This window comes from Cygnus atratus, chromosome 2 (assembly GCF_013377495.2).
Source record: "Cygnus atratus isolate AKBS03 ecotype Queensland, Australia chromosome 2, CAtr_DNAZoo_HiC_assembly, whole genome shotgun sequence".
NCBI lineage: Eukaryota > Metazoa > Chordata > Aves > Anseriformes > Anatidae > Cygnus > Cygnus atratus.
This window is the reverse complement of record NC_066363.1, coordinates 526,187-544,249: the sequence shown is the minus strand read 5'-3', so window position 1 is coordinate 544,249 and position 18,063 is coordinate 526,187. Positions and strand designations below refer to the sequence as shown.

At 64.0% G+C, this 18,063-nt stretch overlaps 2 protein-coding genes across 2 annotated transcripts; one reads left to right on the top strand and one right to left on the bottom strand.

The window, feature by feature from the left end:
* Positions 1-2,948: 2,948 nt before the first annotated feature.
* LOC126913163 (zinc finger protein 777-like) lies at positions 2,949-9,979 on the bottom strand. Its single transcript, XM_050708518.1, has 5 exons — positions 9,894-9,979; positions 9,177-9,303; positions 7,342-7,455; positions 6,991-7,101; positions 2,949-5,725 (listed from the first exon to the last, which is right to left on the bottom strand). The coding sequence occupies exons 1-5, from the start codon at positions 9,966-9,968 to the stop codon at positions 4,809-4,811; spliced, it is 1,344 nt and encodes a 447-aa protein (XP_050564475.1). The 5' UTR covers positions 9,969-9,979; the 3' UTR covers positions 2,949-4,808.
* Positions 9,980-14,435: 4,456 nt separating this feature from the next.
* On the top strand, positions 14,436-17,404 carry LOC118251870 (tigger transposable element-derived protein 3-like). The gene is made up of 3 exons (XM_035554521.2): positions 14,436-14,500; positions 14,842-14,949; positions 15,291-17,404. Exons 2-3 carry the CDS (start codon positions 14,916-14,918, stop codon positions 17,108-17,110), a joined length of 1,854 nt encoding a protein of 617 aa, XP_035410414.1. The 5' UTR covers positions 14,436-14,500; positions 14,842-14,915; the 3' UTR covers positions 17,111-17,404.
* The last annotated feature ends 659 nt before the right edge of the window (positions 17,405-18,063 follow it).

Genomic DNA, 18,063 nt, shown 5'->3' with positions numbered 1-18,063 from the left:
CCCATCCCCATCCCCATCCCATCCCATCCCCATCCCCATCCCCATCCCCATCCCCATCCCCATCCCCATCCCCATCCCCATCCCCATCCCATCCCATCCCCATCCCCATCCCAGTCCCCATCCCATCCCCATCCCCATCCCCATCCCCATCCCCATCCCCATCCCCATCCCATCCCATCCCATCCCATCCCATCCCATCCCCATCCCCATCCCATCCCATCCCCATCCCATCCCCATCCCCATCCCCATCCCCATCCCCATCCCATCCCATCCCATCCCATCCCCATCCCCATCCCCATCCCCATCCCATCCCATCCCCATCCCCATCCCCATCCCAGTCCCCATCCCATCCCCATCCCCATCCCCATCCCCATCCCCATCCCATCCCATCCCATCCCATCCCATCCCCATCCCCATCCCATCCCATCCCATCCCATCCCATCCCCATCCCCATCCCCATCCCCATCCCCATCCCATCCCATCCCCATCCCCATCCCCATCCCATCCCATCCCCATCCCCATCCCCATCCCAGTCCCCATCCCCATCCCATCCCCATCCCCATCCCCATCCCCATCCCCATCCCATCCCATCCCAGTCCCCATCCCATCCCCATCCCCATCCCCATCCCTATCCCCATCCCCATCCCATCCCATCCCCATCCCCATCCCCATCCCCATCCCATCCCCATCCCCATCCCCATCCCCATCCCCATCCCATCCCATCCCCATCCCCATCCCCATCCCATCCCATCCCCATCCCCATCCCCATCCCAGTCCCCATCCCCATCCCATCCCCATCCCCATCCCATCCCATCCCATCCCATCCCATCCCATCCCATCCCAGCCATGTGCCCGCTCAGCCCCGACCGGGCCCCATGCGTGGCAGCAGCCCCCGGCACGCGGCCCCGTTCCTGTTCCCGACCCCGGGGGCCCCCTGGCACAGGGTGACAATGGGGGGAAGTCGGTGACACTGAGCACGGGGATGGGCAGGAAACCATTTGGTTTGCGGAAAAAGGGAGGGGATGGGGGGGGACGGGACGAGGCAGCCGCCGCGGTGCTGAAATGGGGGCATGGCCACAGCGCTGGGGCGAGGAGCACACGTGGGAGAGCCCAGGCGCACGACGGCAGCGAGGACCCTAACTGGCACCCCCTGTTCAGGTCCAGGCCCCCCGTATTGTCCCTGGGGACAGCACCCATCAGGAGGAGCCGGGGGAACAGCTCTGGGGCCGGGGTCCCTGCTGGGGGTGAGGGAGAGCCCCTTGGAGGGGGGGCAGGCTGTGGCAGGGGATGCTTGGGGAGTTACCAGGGCAGGGCTGGGGCGCTTTGGGGACAATCAGGAGCAGGGACTGGCGAGGGGTGGTGGGGACGGCCGTGTCCCTGCGCCCAGCCTGTCCCCTCCGCCTGGAGCCCCCCGTCCCTCGCCCTGCTGCCAGCTGGAACCCGGGGGCAGCCGCTGGGCAGGGACAGAGGGGAGGACCTGCCCGGTCCCACAGCGTGTGTACGGAGAGAGATGGCCACTTATTTGTTATATATATATCAAGTTTTAATCTGCATCTGTGTCCCTCTGGCAAACCCGCACGACGATCAGCCAGAGAAGAATCCGGATGAGGCCCCTGCTGCTGTCTAGGTTTGCGAGCGCTCTGGGCTGCTGGCCGTGCATATATATTACATGTATGTATAATGCACGTATAATGCACGTGCAGACAGCACACACATGTACACTGCAAATAAAAATCCACGCCTATGTGCAGTGGCTCGTGCACCATGCGTGCAGTGCCCAGCACGTGCTCACTGCCCCGGGGGCTGGGAGCTGCCACATCCAGCACCGTTCGTTCTCCGTGCCACAAGCCTGTCCCTTCCCATCCCATCCCGTCCCGTCCCGACCCCACAGCCCGCCCTGCTGCATGGGGCAGCCCCGTCCCCGCTGGATGCTGCGGAGCACAGGGGGGGAGCTGGCCGGGTGCCCCCGCTCCAGCTCTGCAGGCACGCACCACGGTGCACCGACACGGCAGCAAAGCCAAGTGCCACCTCCCCACGTGTCCCCTGCCAGCTGTGACCCACAGGCACCCTGCCCATGTCCCAACCCCTTGGGCCTCGTCAGGGCTCTGTTGGCCATCCCACCGCAGGCAGGACCAGGAGAGGGGTTGGTCACCCTGCGCCAGGCTCTGCCCTCAGCCCAGCAGAAGAGCCCAGGGGACACAGGGCTGGAAACGCAGCACTGCCCGGGCGCTCTGGCACGGCCAGCAGCTCATTTGGCAGCCACGACCGAAGCAACGGGGAGAAACTGGGAGTTGGAGAGACGGGAGGCAGCCAGGGAGGATCGGGGAGGTCACTCATCCCCAGACCCCACCAGGCTCAGGCCAGCGGGATGGGACGGCTGCCAGAGGGAGCGGGAGCAGGAGCCGGGCGGCTGCCCAGGGGCTCCTCTTGGGACAGGGAAGAAACGGGAGCTTCTGCCAGGCAGCAACAATGCACAGCGCCCGACCCCGCTGCTGTGGCTGCCACCCCGCAGCGCCATGCACCGAGTCACGAGGAAAGGTGGCAAAGTGGCCAGGGGGACGAGAACCCCCACGGCACGGGCACATGGGGACAGCCGAGGTCCTGGCGCAGGGACCTGGCGATATCCAAGGGTGCTGGTGTGGGCACGAGGCAGCCTTCCCTCTGCAGGCACCCCTGGAGAGAGGCGACCTGCATCCGGCATCCCCGAACCATGCAGGGGTGAGGTGATGGGGTGGAGGCAGGAGGGCGCAAGGAGCTGGGGGATGTGCTGCTGGGGCTGGGCAGCACCGTGGGGCCAAGCTCAGCCCCGGGAGCCAGGGCTGCATCCCCCCCCCCCGAGACAAAAGCGCACGCTGCCCTGCGGGGCCAGGCCTGGCAGGAACAGTTTATTGGCAGCCCCGGTACAAAAAGCGTGGGTAGGTGCAAGCGAGGAAGCCGTGATGCAAAACCCAGCGCGCCGACAGCGCTGCCCCGCTCAGCAGCTGAACCTCCTGCGGCCCCATGCACCCCGGTCCCTCCGTGCCAGGCTGCCACGGGGGCACCCCAGCTGGGTGAGGGAGGAAGGATGAATCCGCAGAGTACACGGGGGGGTCTCCACACCCACCGCAGAGGGCCGGTGGGTGCTGCAGGGCCAGTCCGCGAGCAGCGTCCCTGCTCCACCTCCGCAGCAGCTCGCTGGCCGCCGCAGCCTTTGTGCACGGTACAGGCCAGCTCCCGGAGGCGCAGGGATATTTTCGTGTGAAACCAAGGTCTGCTTCCAGCCACGATGTCAGCAGAGAAAAAGCTTAAAAACACGGCCCCCAAAGGCTGACCACCAGCACACGCAGCAGCCCCAGAGCCGCGCTGAACAGCGCTTTCCAGGACGTGGCTCCTCGGATGTTGGGCACGGACAGTAACGGACTCGAGCAGCCCTTGCCGAGCTCGTGCAGTTCACCAGTTCTGCAAGGTACCTGGAAAAACGCTGGTAAATAGCAGCCAGGTGCAGGGCAAGTGTGTGCAGGCATCACCGCCAGAGAGAAACACAGAGGCTGGGCGAGGGGAACGGGGCTGCGATCACTCACCCGACACGGGCTTCAGAATGGAAACACTGTATTGACAGACTTTACAAAAGTTATTACAAAACACAGTCACAAACCAGCAGCCGACGACACACAGCGGAAGAGACACTACTTACAGTCACCTTGGGAACAACACCACTTAGCTCCGAGAGAATTCAACCGATATTTACAGAGACGTCTGAAAAACTCCGGTAAGTTACCTCATACATTTAAGTGTTCTAGTTCAACAGTGAAGTATAGTGCCACACATTTCCTCGTATTATAATAATAATAATAATTATAATAATAATAATAATTATTATACTACTTCTAGATTAACTAAAAACCAAACAGCTCTTTACAGGGGTTAGGAGAAGTTCCTTTCATTTGCCTGACTTACCTGAGTGTGAGACCAAACCCAGTTAAAAAATATGAATAAAATCACCTTCATCGACAAGAGTTCCTATGACGGACCAGCGGCACCGTTCCCTCAGGCCAGAGGGAAACTGCAGCCTGACTGGCGCAAGCAACATCCTTCAAAAGAACAGAGACATCTCTTCTCCGGGTCAGATACCCGACCGTGCCTCCGTGCACCCACACGCTGCCCTCCCGGCTCCTCCTGCTCCAATGTCCTCAGCCCTTCCTCCTTCGCGTCCTTTCCTCCTACACCTTCTTTTTCTCACCTTGCTCTTTGCCGCTCTCTCCTCTCTGCTTTTCTGCCTTCGGCAAGTTCTGCGTCACGCCCCTAACCACATCCCTGCTTCGCCTCTCTTCCCTGGACCCCAGCCCCGGCCTCGCGGCGCAGGGCTGCTGCTGGAGGTGCGTCAGCGCGGCCGGAGCGGCGGCTCCCCTCCCTCCCTCGCGCCTCGCGTCCAGCCTTGCGGTGAAACGAGTGGAAAAGAACGAAAAGCGAAAGCTTGTCACTCCTGAATATGCACAAAGATAGGTGGGGAAACACCTGCTAAATACAGACCCCAGAGAAGCTCTCAGGAGCATTCTCTACAGGCAAAATCCAAACCTGCATGGGGGACAACTAGTACGAGGCCTGCACCGCTGTGGAAGTCCCACGTAACCCCGCAGGGCTCAAGAGGTGCCCAGGCCTTCGTGTCAGAGTTTTTAAGGGGAATTCCTACGATGCTTCGACAAAGCGGGCTTTGTAGCATGACCACATGGATTAGCTGCGATACAAGTTCACCTCCCATCATGCTGCATGTCCACCGGCTAGACCGTATCGTAACCGCGAGCCCTTCCGCCCGGCCACCCAGCGCGGCGCTACTGCTTAGTTTCTTTTTTCAGGCAGAAGTGGCCCGTCTGAGTGGCCGACTCCAAGTTGTGCTGCGACTCCTCCATGGGCCGGGGGTTGCGGGAGTGGATTTTCTGGTGGCAATTCAGAGACTCTTTGTAGCGGAAGTGCTTCCCGCAGACGGGGCACTGGTACGGCGTCTCCCCGGTGTGGACCCGCCAGTGCTTGAGCAGGTGGTCCCGCCGGATGAAGCTCTTCCCGCACTCCGTGCACTGGTACGGCCGCTCCCCCGTGTGGATGCGCTGGTGCCGGATGGCTTTGGAGAGGTCTCGGAAGTCCTTCCCGCAGTAGGTGCAGGTCAGCGGCCCGTCACCCTTCCCCGTGTGGAGCTTCTGGTGCAAGATGAGGCTCACCTCCAGGCTGAAGCTCTCCTTGCACTGCGAGCAGGTGTACGGCCTCTCCACCATGTTGTTCGCCTGGTGCCTGACGAAGCCGTACTTGAAAGCGGAGCTCTTCTCCGAGTCGGCGCGCTTGGACGCCTTGGAGCGGGACGGGCCCTGGCCTTTCGGAGAGGTTTTGGATTTCTGCCTGAAGCTCTCCCCGGGCTCCAGGGAAGTGCAGGCTTCCTCACCCGCGTGCGCTCTCTGATGGGCAGCGAAGAGCTGCTTGTCCAGGAAGCTCTGCCCGCACTCGCAGCAGATGTACGGCCCCTCCACTGCGGCCGCTTCCTCGGGAGCGTCCTTCTTTGCCAAGTCTCTCCCGCGGCGAGCGGAGCGCCTCAGCCCGTTGCCCGTCGCGGCTCTCTGCTGCGGGGTCGATCCGCTCCGACTCTTGCCGCTTGGCTTTACCTCTTCCTCCGGGTTTGAGAAAACATCTTCCCACTTTCCTGCTAACGAGCTAGGAAGCTCAAGGCTGTCAGGACCTTCCTCATCACACTGCTGTGCATCTGACGGGGCAGAGACATGCATGTCATTTCTTTGAGATAAGAACGGCCGCATTATTTAGACTGCAATTCTTTTGGGGGCAGAGGTGCTCTGCGCACTCACGATGGTACCTGGCACTACAGGGCTGCAAGCCCTGACCGGGAGCTGTCTAAGCAGTACTGCAATACAAATAAAGCCCAAATACGTTGACTTCTTGGGAAAGCTCAGACACTGTGATGGCGAGACCTCTCTATTTAGCTAGGCACAGGGAAAAAGCAGGTTTCTCAGCAAGAGGTGAACCAGAACATGTCACTGAGGGCGTGGTACAGGATAAAAGCAAAAGAAAAAAAAAAGAGAGGGAGAGAGAGAAAGAAGGGGAATAAAACCTCTTTTTCTTCTGGGCTTGTATGATGCCTAGGCCTGGGGCTGAATGATCTCTTGTGATATAAACGGTAACTCAAAGCTCCTGGCAAGGACCCTGGCAAACAGAGGATGAAAAGAGCACGGAGGATCTGGGGTTATAGAGGAAAGGCCTGAAAAAGCCACAGGTTTCTGCAGAGCGCGCGAAGGTAAAGGCATGCCCAGCGCTTGCGTGCACAGAGCAGACCGCTCATCGCTCCCTGTCTCTCCACTTGCTTGTCACTTTGCCAAACGTGCAGTTTGAAAACGGGCCGATTGGTATGGATCGGGCTGAAATTCTGGAAAAGCACCAGCCAAAGCAGTTCGGCTGCTTGTGAGAACGAGGCCAGGAAACCAGACACGTCCTAGCAGGATACGCTTCCCCAAGCGGCTTACGTGTTCCCAAGCTTCAAAGCAGGGACCTGGGGTGACAGGCAGCGACAAGGACGTGTCTTCTGCTGTGCCACAAAGCCTCACATTTGGCTGACATAGGAAGCCGTGAAAAAATATCACTTTACATATTCGTGGAAGCCTTGTAAGAACATTGCTGCTAAAGCCATTGAAGCGTGCCTGCGCTACGCCTGCTCCAGCCCACCTCCGCCTCGCTGAGCGATCCGACCCCGTGCGGGTGACCCGCACCCCCTAGGGAGCCCTCAGCTGCTTTAGAGCTGTACCGGAGCTCCTCCTGCACGTGCGCCATCCATCTGCAACGGCTGTCGTCCAGCTCCATGCTGAGCCCGAGGCGAGCCTGGCAGAGACCGCCGTGACGGCAGGGTCTCACGCGGGGACCATCCCCGGCCAGAGCCAGGAGCCTGAGCCCGCCTCTCTCTGCCCCTCTGCCACTCCACCTCTGCGCAGCGCCCGGCGAAGCTCTGCGCTTCCAACTCACATGTACTGGGGGCCTCCATGCTCTCCTCTTCCTCGGAGCCGTCGTGACTTTCAGCCAGAGTCTCTTCGTATTTACCCCACGAGCTGTCATCGGGACCGGGAAAGGAAAACTCTGTGCACAGAAGGAAGGACAGCATGAGCTGGCGCTCCCACCTTGCAGCTGCTTTACAGGGGATTTCAGGAATGACGGCAGCAGCGGGTAGGAGCCGATGAGGAGGGCGAAGCCACCCTGACCTGGAGGACAGCTCTGGCAAAACCCATCGGCAGAAGCAAGGAGAAGAGCACAGACAGGCCGCGGCAGCTGTAGCTGCTTTCCATCACCCCACCGAGTCCCGGGAATTTTATGGCTCACCAGTGCTGGGATCCGTGGGAGTTTCTCCTCCCTCAGAGTCATCCTGCTCCTCAGCGTTGGGATCCTCTCCTTGCTCAATCCGCGACAGGAGGTCAGGTTTTGAAATGGCAGTGTCTGCGCGTAAGAAAAGGATCAGAACGTTTCCTTTGCCTTGCGGGACAGAGACTCCTCAACCTTTGCCCACCAACCTTCCTTCGCTGCTGGGGAGGACGGGTAATGGAAACAGAGGCTTAGGAAGATGCTCTCACACACCTGCACCGCTCACCTTGTCTGGGCCCTGGGAACATGAGCGGACTGCAGGAGCACACTCTGCTCAGGTGAGGAGCACCTCCCAGCCTGCAGCGTGAGGAGGAGAATAAGAAAATGCATCTGTGCTTACCTCCAGGCTTCCTCTCTTCTCCTCTGTGCTAAGGTCCGCGGATCCATTGCAATGGGAGCTTCAGCTTGGGGACAGAACCAGAGCTGTCAGCCAGCGGCAGCAGCGGGCGTGCCCTCCCCACACGGTTCCCTCCGGCCCCGGATTGCCACAGCCAGAACCGTTCCTTCCTACTCGTCCGAGGCACGGGCTGCTTGTGGATTTTGGTGCGGGAAAGGGGAAAAATCACAATCTCTCCTAGCAGGGAGAGCGGAAAACTTAATTTTGAAACAACAAGCGTTTGTCTCTGGGTATTAATTTCCATTACTGCTCTACTGGATCCGTTAGCCTTATGCGAGGACCTCGCCTCCAAAGCTAGTTACTCAAAAAAGGGAAACCTTCAGATTAAGCACAGATACATTTTTCTAAGCTCCAGGCTCAGACCCACAGATCCCTTCCAGTAGGACTGTTACGTTCCCGTGCATCCAGAGTAGGATGCAGGATTCCTTTTTAAACAGGAGAACGGGGGCAGTATTTATCCTTTACTTTTTTCTCTTGCACACAAGAACCATCCAAATGATTTAAAAAAAAAAAAAAAAAAAGAACGAAAAAAAAGGAAGAAAAACAGGAAAAAAAAAAAACAGGATGAAAGGCCCTGGATTGCCCAGAACTGGAGGGCGGGATGGCTGTCTACCAGGGATGTCAGTGCTCCCAAGTGCTGCACGAGGATGCTCAGCCAAGGCAAGACCATTCCTCAAAACACAGGCAGGTGCTCCGAAACCCTCGTGAGGGCAGCACGTCTCCAGAGGTGCAGCACAGGAATGGCCCGCAGCCAGCACTGGAAGGCGCCCGCAGGGCACGTTCCTGCAGCCTCGAACGCACTGCCCTGAGCCCTCCGGCTCTCCCTGAGAGCTGCACAAGCAGACATTAAAACATCTTGGTACAGAAACGTTCCCCGGCACGAGGCTGGGGCTAGGCAGAGCGCTCAGGCGGACAAACCTCGCTCTGCTTCCATAGGAAACCTCTGCTGCTGGAAGGGGCCGATCACCTACAGACGGGGCTGGAAGCAACCCGAGGCAGGGCACCCCCCTGCTGCTTGCACTCGCCCGAAGCGGCAGCGTGCTGATGCCCCCAGCGCAGTGGATCTGTGGACCTTTGCGGGACCAAGAAACTCCCCGTTCTCCCCATCGTCACTGAGCTTGAGGGTCTCTCGCTTTCCCTCCTCACAACCCAGGTCCTCGCCCAGCTCCTACCGGCCACAGAGACCGTCAGCGAGATGGGGGTCACTGCGGTGATGCTCACCCTGTGCACCCGGCGTGGCGAGGACCGTGCTGCTGATCCCCAGGGCTGCCATCAGAAGCCAGCACAACGCCTGGCCAGACCCGCTCAGCACCCACCCTCCCCGATCCGCCAGGCACAGCCTGGCCCTGGAAGACCTGGGACGCCAGCAAGCGCGGGGCAAACCCCAGCCAGACTTTACCCATCGAGATCACAGCCTCGTAGTTGCCTTTCATGATATGCCTGTAAAGCTCTTTCTGCCACTCGTTCAAGTTCTTCCACTCCTCCTCCGAGAAGCTAAATGAAGCGTCACTGAACGCCACGGGGACCTGCAATTAGAAGCATCGTATGCTCAGCTGTTTTGCCTCTTGCTGAAGAAAACATCTGGGGATGTTTCCTCATTCAAACTCCTACACGTCTCGTTCGTGCCCCGTGCCTCAGCTCAGGCAGCCTGGTGAAGGGACATGATGGGGCTTTCCCCCGTCACCTGCCTACCCCTCGTGCCCCATTCAACCTCCCCGTGCTGCAGGCAGTGCCTCTCGCAGGGCAGGCAGCACAGGCCCATTTCTCACTTCGTCTTTGATGCAATTCCGCAGCAATCGCCTCCAAAGAGGAACTGGGTGCACTGGGCAGGCACGTGGGGCTGAGCCACGCCGTGTCGCGCTCGGCATGATTCGAGCACCGACCCATCCACAGCGGGGGATCCACGGCCCCGCACAGGGTTTGAGCACCACGGGCACGTGCCGAGGGGCACGTAACCACACAAAAGGACCCGTGCTGGTGCCCGGCGAGCAGGCAAGCCCTGTGTTGATGGGCCAAGCCGCACCACAGCCGTCCTTCAACGGGGCTGCTGGCGCGGGCTTCCGTGCCCCGTACAGGAGACGGGGCAGTGGCACGGGGGGGCAGCGGGCACCGTTACCTTGGGGACCTCCCCCTTGGCGCCGGGGGGCAGGCGCAGGATCCAGAAGTTCCTGTTCCTCAGCAGGTTCTCCATGTTCTCCAGGCGCTTCTGCAGCTGCCCGTACTCCTGGATGAGGGTGCCCAGCGCCGTCCACTTGCTCTCCAGCTGGTTGCCGAACTCCACGGCCGTCTTCTCGCAGCCGATCAGCTTGGTCTCGGCCATCCGCATCCGGCCCTCCAGGTTCATCAGCTGCGCCGCCTGCGCGTCCACCTTCCTGTCCACCGCCTGCACCTCGGTCACCAGCGTCAGGGACAGCTCGGCGGCCGGCAGCTCGGCCTCGCCGCCGGGGCCCTCCTCGGGGGCTGCCAGGGGCTGCTCCAGGGCCAGCTCCTGGGGCTCCATGGCCCACTCCAGGTCCTGCGGGGCGGGAGGGACAAGGCCGAGCCGTGGCACCGCTGCCGCCGCCACCGGGGGGGGGGGGGGGGGGGGGGGGGGGGCGGGGGAGAACCGGGGAGGGGGCAGCGGGGAGAACGGGGAACCGGGAGCGGGCGCTTACCTGCGCGGGGGCCCAGTCGGCCATGGCCCGGCGGCGGGGGGCGGCGGGGGGGGGGGGGGGGGGAGGGGGGAGCGGCGGGCGGCGGGGGGCGGGCGGGGGGGGGCGGCGGCGGCGGCGCGGTGCCGGCGGCTGCTCAGCAGCGGCGGCGGCGGCGCGGGGCGGGCAGGGCGGGCAGCGCGGCCATGCCGGGAGCGCGGCGCACGCTGGGAGAGGAGGAGGAGGAGGAGGAGGAGGAAGAGGAGGAGGAGGAGGAGCAGCGACCCCTGGCGGGTAGGGGGGGGAGGAGGGGGGGGGGGGGGGGAGGCGAGGGAGGCGGCCGGTGCTGCGACGGGCGGCGGTGCAAGCGCGAACGGTGTGGCCGGCGGTGATGCGACGGCCGGCGCTGCAACAGCCGGCGCTGCGACGGCAAACGGTGTGACGGCCGGTGCTGCAACAGCCGGCGCTGCGACGGCCGGTGCTGCTGCTGCAAGCGGTGCGACACCCCGCGGTGCAACGCCCGGCACTGCAACTGCGAACGGCGCGGCCGCAAGCGGTGCGAATTGCAAGCGCTGCGACGCCCGGCGCTGCAACTGCAAACGGTGTGACAGCCGCTGCTGCAACGCCCGGCACCGCGAAACCCAGCGCTGCAGCTGCGAACGGTGCAACGGCCGGCGCTGCAACTGCCAATGGTGCAGCCGCAAGCTGTGTGACACCTGGCACTGCAACAGCCAACACTACAAAACCCAGCGCCGCAACTGCAACTGCTGCAACGCCCGGCACTGCAACACCCAGCACTGCAACTGCAAACGGTACAGCTGCAAACGGTACGGCTGCAAGCAATGTGAATTGCAAACAGCACAACACCCAACACTGCAACACCCAGAACTGCAACACCCAGCACTGCAACACCTGGCGCTGCAACTGCCAACACTACAAAACCCAGCACTGCAACTGCAAACGCTGTAACACCCGGCGCTGCAACACCCCACACTGCAACGCCTGGCGCTGCAACAGCAAACGCTGTGACTACAAACACTGTGACACCCAGCACTGCAACTGCAAATACTGCAACAGCCAACACTGCAACTGCAAACGGTGTGACAGCCGGTGCTGCAACACCCGGTGCTGCTACTGCAAATGGTGCGACACCCTGTGCTGTAACACCCAGCACTGCAACTGCAAACGCTGCAACACCCAGCACTGCAACACCCAACACTGCAACTGCAAACTGTGTGGCTGCAAGTGGTGTGAATTGCAAGCACTGCAATTGCAAGCAGTGCAACACCCAGCACTGCAACACTCGACTCTGCAACTGCAAACAGCCGGCGCTGTAACAGTAAACACTGCAACACGCGGCACTGTAACACCTGGTGCTGCAACACCCAGCACTGTAACTACACACACTGCAACTGCAAACACTGCAACTGCCAGCGCTGCAACTGTAAGCACGGCAACTGCAAACACTGCGACACCCGGCACTGCAACACCTGACACTGCAACAGCAAACACTGCAACACCCGGCACTACAACACCCAGCACTGCAACACCCAGTGCTGCAACATCCACTGCAGCACCCAACACTGCAGTACCCAGCGCTGCACCTACGGTGTACGCTGCACCCAGCACTGCAACACCAAGCACTGCACCTACTGCACCCAGTACTGTGACACTGCACCCAGCACTGCACCCACTGCTACACCCAGCACTGCACCAGCCAGTGCGGCACCCACTACAGTACCCAGCACTGCATGCACTGTGCCCAGCACTGCAGCACTCAGCACTGCATCCAGTGCTGCGCCACTGCGCTCAGCACCGCCCCGCTGCAGCACCCAGCAGTGCAGCACTCAGCGCCCAGCGCTGCTGCCCCCTAGCACTGTCGCAGGCTGTACCGCGGGGCCGTTGACCAGCTCCTGTCCCGCTGTAACCAGGGGGCACTTCCCCCGTGCCCCCCGGCAGGCACTGGGCGCTGTCTTGGCAGGGCAGCTCCGCTCCCCTTGTCCCTATTTGACCGGGGGCGTTCTCGCTCCAGTCTCCCCCCATCGGTTCGTCACCACCGTCACCTTCGCCGGCGGCTCCACTGCCCTGGAGCCCTCATGGTTGGCACCTACAGACCCTGCTCTGATGTCATAGCACATTGCTGATGTCATCTCACACCACTGTGATGTCGTCCCACACTGCTCTGATGCCATCTGACACTGCTCTGATGCCATCCCTCACTGCTGATGCCATCGCACACTGCTCTGATGTCACCCCACGCCCCTCTGAAGTCACCAAACACAGCTCTGACGTCATCCCACACTAGTGATGTCGCTTCACATCACCGACGTCACCACGTGCTGCTCGGATGCCATCTCACAAACCTCTGTGATGTCACCCCGCACCGCTCTGCTGTCATCCATCCCCCACTGCTATTGTCATACAATGTCACTGTGGTGTCACAGAATCCCAAAATGGCTGAGGTTGGAAGGGCCCTCTGAAGATCGTCTAATCCAACCCTCCCGCAGAGCAGGATCACCCAGAGCACCTGGCACAGGATGGCATCCAGGCAGGTTCTGAATATCTCCAGAGAAGGAGACTCCACATCCTCCCTGGGCAGCCTGTCCCAGTGCTCTGTCACCCTCCCAGTACAGAAGTGCCCCCTCATATTGAGCCGGAACCCCCTGGGCTTCAGTTTGTGCCCGTTGCCTCTCGTCCTGTCGCTGGGCACAACCGAAAAGAGACCGGCTCCGTCCTCTCGACACCTCCCCTCAGATATTTACACACACTGACGAGCTCTCCCCTCAGTCTCCTCTTCTCGAGGCCCAGCTCTCCGCCTGTCCCCGTACCACAGGCGCTCCAGGCCGCTCAGCGTCTCCGTAGCCCTCCCGTGGCCCCGCTCCGGTAGCTCCGTGTCCCCCTGGTACCGGGGAGCCCAGCGCTGGGCACGGTGCTCCCGGTGTGGCCTCAGCAGGGCCGAGCAGAGGGGGAGCGTCACGGCACCACACGGCGCGCCCACGTCATCCCACAGGGCTGTGATGTCACCCCACAGCGCTCTGATGTCATCCCACAGGCCTGTGATGTCACCCCATGCTGCTCTGATGTCATCCCACACCCCTGTGTCACCCCACACTGCCCTGATGTCACCACACACCACTTTGATGTCATCTCACACACCGCTCTGACGTCACCAACCACCACTGTGACGTCATCCCGCACCCCTATGACACCCCGCACTGCCCTGCTGTCACCCCACTGTGCTCTGACGTCATCGCACAGGCCTGTGATGTCACCCCACAGTGCTCTGATGTCATCTCACACATCGCTCTGATGTCACCACACACCTCTGTGATGTCACCTCACAGTGCTCTGACGCCATCCCGTACCACTCCGATCTCACCACACACCCCTGTGATGTCACCCAGACAGCTCTGGCGTCATCCCACAGGCCTGTGATGTCACCCACACCCCTGTGATGTCACCCACACCGCTCTGGCGTCATCCCACAGGCCTGTGATGTCACCCACACCCCTGTGATGTCACCCACACCGCTCTGACGTCATCCCAGAGCACTGTGATGTCACCCACACCCCTGTGATGTCACCCACACCCCTGTGATGTCACCCACACTGCTCTGACGTCATCCCAGAGCACTGTGATGTCACCCACACCGCTGACATCACCCCACACCACTCTGACGTCATCTCACACACCTGTGTGATGTCACCAAACACCGCTCGGATGTCACCCCCAGCCGCTGCTGTCACCCCCAGCCCTCTGACGTCACCCCAACTCTCTGACGTCACCCAACTCTCTGACGTCACCTCACAAGTCCGCCCCGGCCCCGCCCCCCAGCACGCGCCGCTCCCGCCCCGCCCCCTCCCCCGCCTCCGAGCCGGGTCCCCGGGACGGCCCCGCCCCTCCCGTCCCCGCCTCGACTGGCAGTGGCCGCAGCCAATCGGCGCGGCGCCCCTCGGCGGCGGCCCAATGGGCGGGACGAGCGGGGCGGGGCGGGGCGGGGCGGGGCGCGCGCTCCCGCCGCTGGCAGCGGGGCCGCGCGGGGCGGCGGCGGCGGGGGCGCGGAGCGGAGCGGGAGGGGCCGGGGCCGGCCCAGGTACGGCACCGCCACCGGCGCCGGCACCGGCACCGGCACCGGCCTCGCTGCTTGCTCCCGGGGCCCACCGGGGCCTGGCGAGCCGGTACCGGCCGCCGTCCATCCCCGGTCGGCCCCCGGTGCCCGCCGCGGGCATCGCCGCCGCCCCGTTACCCGGCCGGTACCGCGGGCTCCCGGGGGTGCTGCCAGCCCCGGCCCCCGCCACCCAGCCCCGCTGCCTCCGGTAGGGCCGGCCGGGCACCGGGCAGCGCTCCGTCACGGCGCCGTGCACCACGAAGCCGCCGTGAGCTGCCGGTCCCCGCCGTGCGCATCCGTTACCGGCCGCCCGTCCCCCCCCGCAGGGCCCGGCATCACGGCGGCCGTGTCACCCCCCGAGCGGAGGAGGCCCCGCGGGCACCGGCACCGGGACGGCGCCATGAAGGAGGGCCGCGAGCGCCTCGTCGCCCTGGGTAAGGCGCGGGGGGCTCCCGGGGGGCTGCTGCACCCTGCCGCCACGGTGCCGCCACCGGCCGGGGCCTCGGTGCCGGTAGGGTACGGTGTCACCCAGCCCGACGTCGTGGCCCAGCTGGAGCACCGGGAGCGGGCACGCAGCCCCCCGGCACGTAGCCCCCCGGCACGCAGCCCCCCGGCCGGCCCTTCCCAGGGTGAGCGGGGACGGGGTGGCACCAGGGCCGGAGAAGGGAGCTCGGGGACAGCCATCCCCTGGGAAAACAGGGAGCGCGGTAAGGTGGCGGGCCAAATCCTGCGGGATTTGCAGGGTTTTGCCCCAAACGCACCGGTCTTCCCGCAGGGGAATGGCTGGGGACGAAGGCGAGGAGCGAGGAAGGGGATTCGGAGCCCGGCACCGTGCCACCGCAGGGGCAAGGCTGCGGCCACGGCGGCGTCCCTGAGCCGAGCCCCGGTGTGGGTGACGGGGGCTTCATCCCCCCGCCGGCGTTCGCCGAGAGCCCCGGCACGCGGCAGGGGCGGCCGCTGCACGAGTGCACCGAGTGCGGCTTCGGCGCCGAGCAGAAGCCGGACCTGGTGCGGCACCCGCTGGCACGCGCCGCCGGCTGCTCCTACGTCTGCGGCGCCTGCGGTCGGGGCTTCGCCCAGCGCGGTGGCCCCGCGGCACGCCTGGCTGGAGCCCCCCCCGGTGCCAGCGGATGCCCCGGGGCGGAGGTGGGGGCACCCCGCAAAGAGCGCAAGGAGCTGTCGCTGACGGAGAAGGTGCGCGTGCTGGAGATGCTGGACGGCCCCAAGGTGTCCCAGAGCGAGCTGGCCAAGCGCTTCGGGGTGTCGCAGCCCCAGATCTGCCGCATCATCAAGAACAAGGAGCGGATCCTGAGCGAGTGGCACCAGAACAGCAACCCCGAGCGCAAGCGCAAGCGGGAGGGCAAGGACGTGGCCGTGGAGGCCGCGCTGCTGCGCTGGGTGGAGAGCGCCCGCGCAGCCGAGCTCCCCGTCAGCGGCCCGCTCCTGCAGGTCAAGGCCAAAAACCTGGCCGAGGCGCTGGGCAAGCCCGGCTTCGAGCCCAGCGGCAACTGGCTGGCCCGCTTCAAGCTGCGCCACAACATCGCCCTCGAGAAGCCTCCCCGGGAGAGGGGGGACGCGGAGCAGCCCGCGGCCGAGCGCTGGGCCAGCGCGGTGCTGCCCGACCTGCTGCGCAGCTACGCGCCCTCCGAGGTGTACAGCTGCGGGGAGACGGGGGTCCTCCTGCAGACCACCACCCCGCTGGCCGAGGACGAGCCAGCTGGCCCCGGCGGGCGGCTGACGCTGCTGCTCTGCGCCAACGCCGACGGCTCGGAGAAGGCGGCGCTGCGGGTGGTGGGGCAGAGCCCCCGGCCCCGCTGCCTGCGCGGCGTTAACCTGCAGCACATGCCCTGGAGCTACCGCGCCAGCAGCCTGGCCCGCCTGACCGCCCCCCTCTTCGCCGAGTGGCTGCAGGACTTCAACGAGGAGATGCGGCGCAAGGGGAAGAGCGTCCTGCTGCTCCTCGACAAGCGCGAGGCGCACCCCTACCTCGAGCTCTCCAACGTCAGGATGGTCTTCGTGCCGCCCGCCGCCGCGCTGGCACAGCCCCTGGACCGCGGCATCGCCAGGGACCTGAAGGGCCACTACCGGCGCCGGCTGCTGACGCGGCTGCCAGCGGCGCGCAGTTCGGAGCGGCCGACCCTCTTGGATGCCCTGCACATGCTGGTGCAAGCCTGGGGCGACGTGCGCCCGGGGCTCATCGCCAGCTGCTTCCGTGCCGCCGGCTTCAGCCCCGACGCCAGCCCCGACACGCTGCTGGCACCCGTCCGGTTCGGCCAGGAGCAGATCGAGCGCTTCGTGCTGATGGACGAGGGGCTGGAGCGCCTCGGGGAGCCCGCAGATGCCGAAATGGCCGAGGTGGCGGACTGGGACGGGGGGACGGTGGAGGGCGAGGATGCGGGGGAGCTGGTGGCGGTGCAGCCCTGCCCCTCGGAGCCCGAGGTGTGGGACAGCCTGGCCACGCTGCGGCGGTACCTGGAGTGCCGGGCCACCTCCCCGGACCTCTTCCAGGCCTTCTATGCGCTGGAGGACGCTGTGCACACGTTGTCGACCAGCGCTGGGCGAGCCCTGCACGGGGACACCTGTGCCAAGCAGTGAGCTGGGCGCGTTCTCAGCCGCGGCTTTGGGAGCTGGGGCAGCAGCAGCACCCGTTCCCACCACGGAGCTGCTCTGGGTGGGCTTCGCCCCAGGCGGGGACGTTGCGGTTGATGGAGTGGAACGAGGATGAGGCCGCTGTGTTGGCACTGTCCCCGTGCCCGGGGGTTCCTTCCTGCATGGCCCCATGAGGGGCTGGCGCAGCCGATCCCGGGGAGCAGGCGGCTGGGGGCTGCTCCCCCCGCGCGGAGCCCGGAGGTCTGCAACGGGTGCATTAAACCGGAGCGTCAGCAAACCGCAGAGCGGGTGGTGTTCGTCGTAATTTAACATAACTTCCAGCGCAGCAATTAGCAGAGCCGCCGCACTCCCCACCGCGTGCCTCCGGGCTGGGGTTTTGCTGCTGACAGCAGCGGTGCCACCCCGAGCCTCCCTTTGTCCTGTCACCCTGGGCTGGGGACATGGGCTGCCTGTCCCAGCGGCACTGCGGCTGCTCCCCACGCCCCACAGATGGCACCCATGGGTGCCCGGGGGGTCCCCTGCACAGCCCCCTCATGTGTGTAGGGCCCCCAGGCACCCTGTCCCCAGCACGGGGACCGCTGCCATCCCCTCCTGCACCAGGATCCATGAGTCGGGATGGGACGGGGCTGTCCCCACAGCTCTGGGGCACCCCGGGGAACCTCATGCCCCCCACCCCACCAGCCCTTGGAGTCCCCATACCCCTCTGGGACCCAGGGGAGGGGTCAGCCCCGGCATTAGGAGGTCAGACTGGTAAAGGACACCTTGGTCCCAGGACAAACTGGGTCCTGTTGGGTTATTGCCCCCAGAAGTGATGCTGGTGGGGACATGGACGGGAGCCGGGCAGCACGGGGAGAGCTCAGTGTGGGGCAGTGTCTGCAGAGGGACCTGTGGGGGGCACGGGGTGTTTTGGGCAGGGGGTGCCCCTTGGGACACAAATG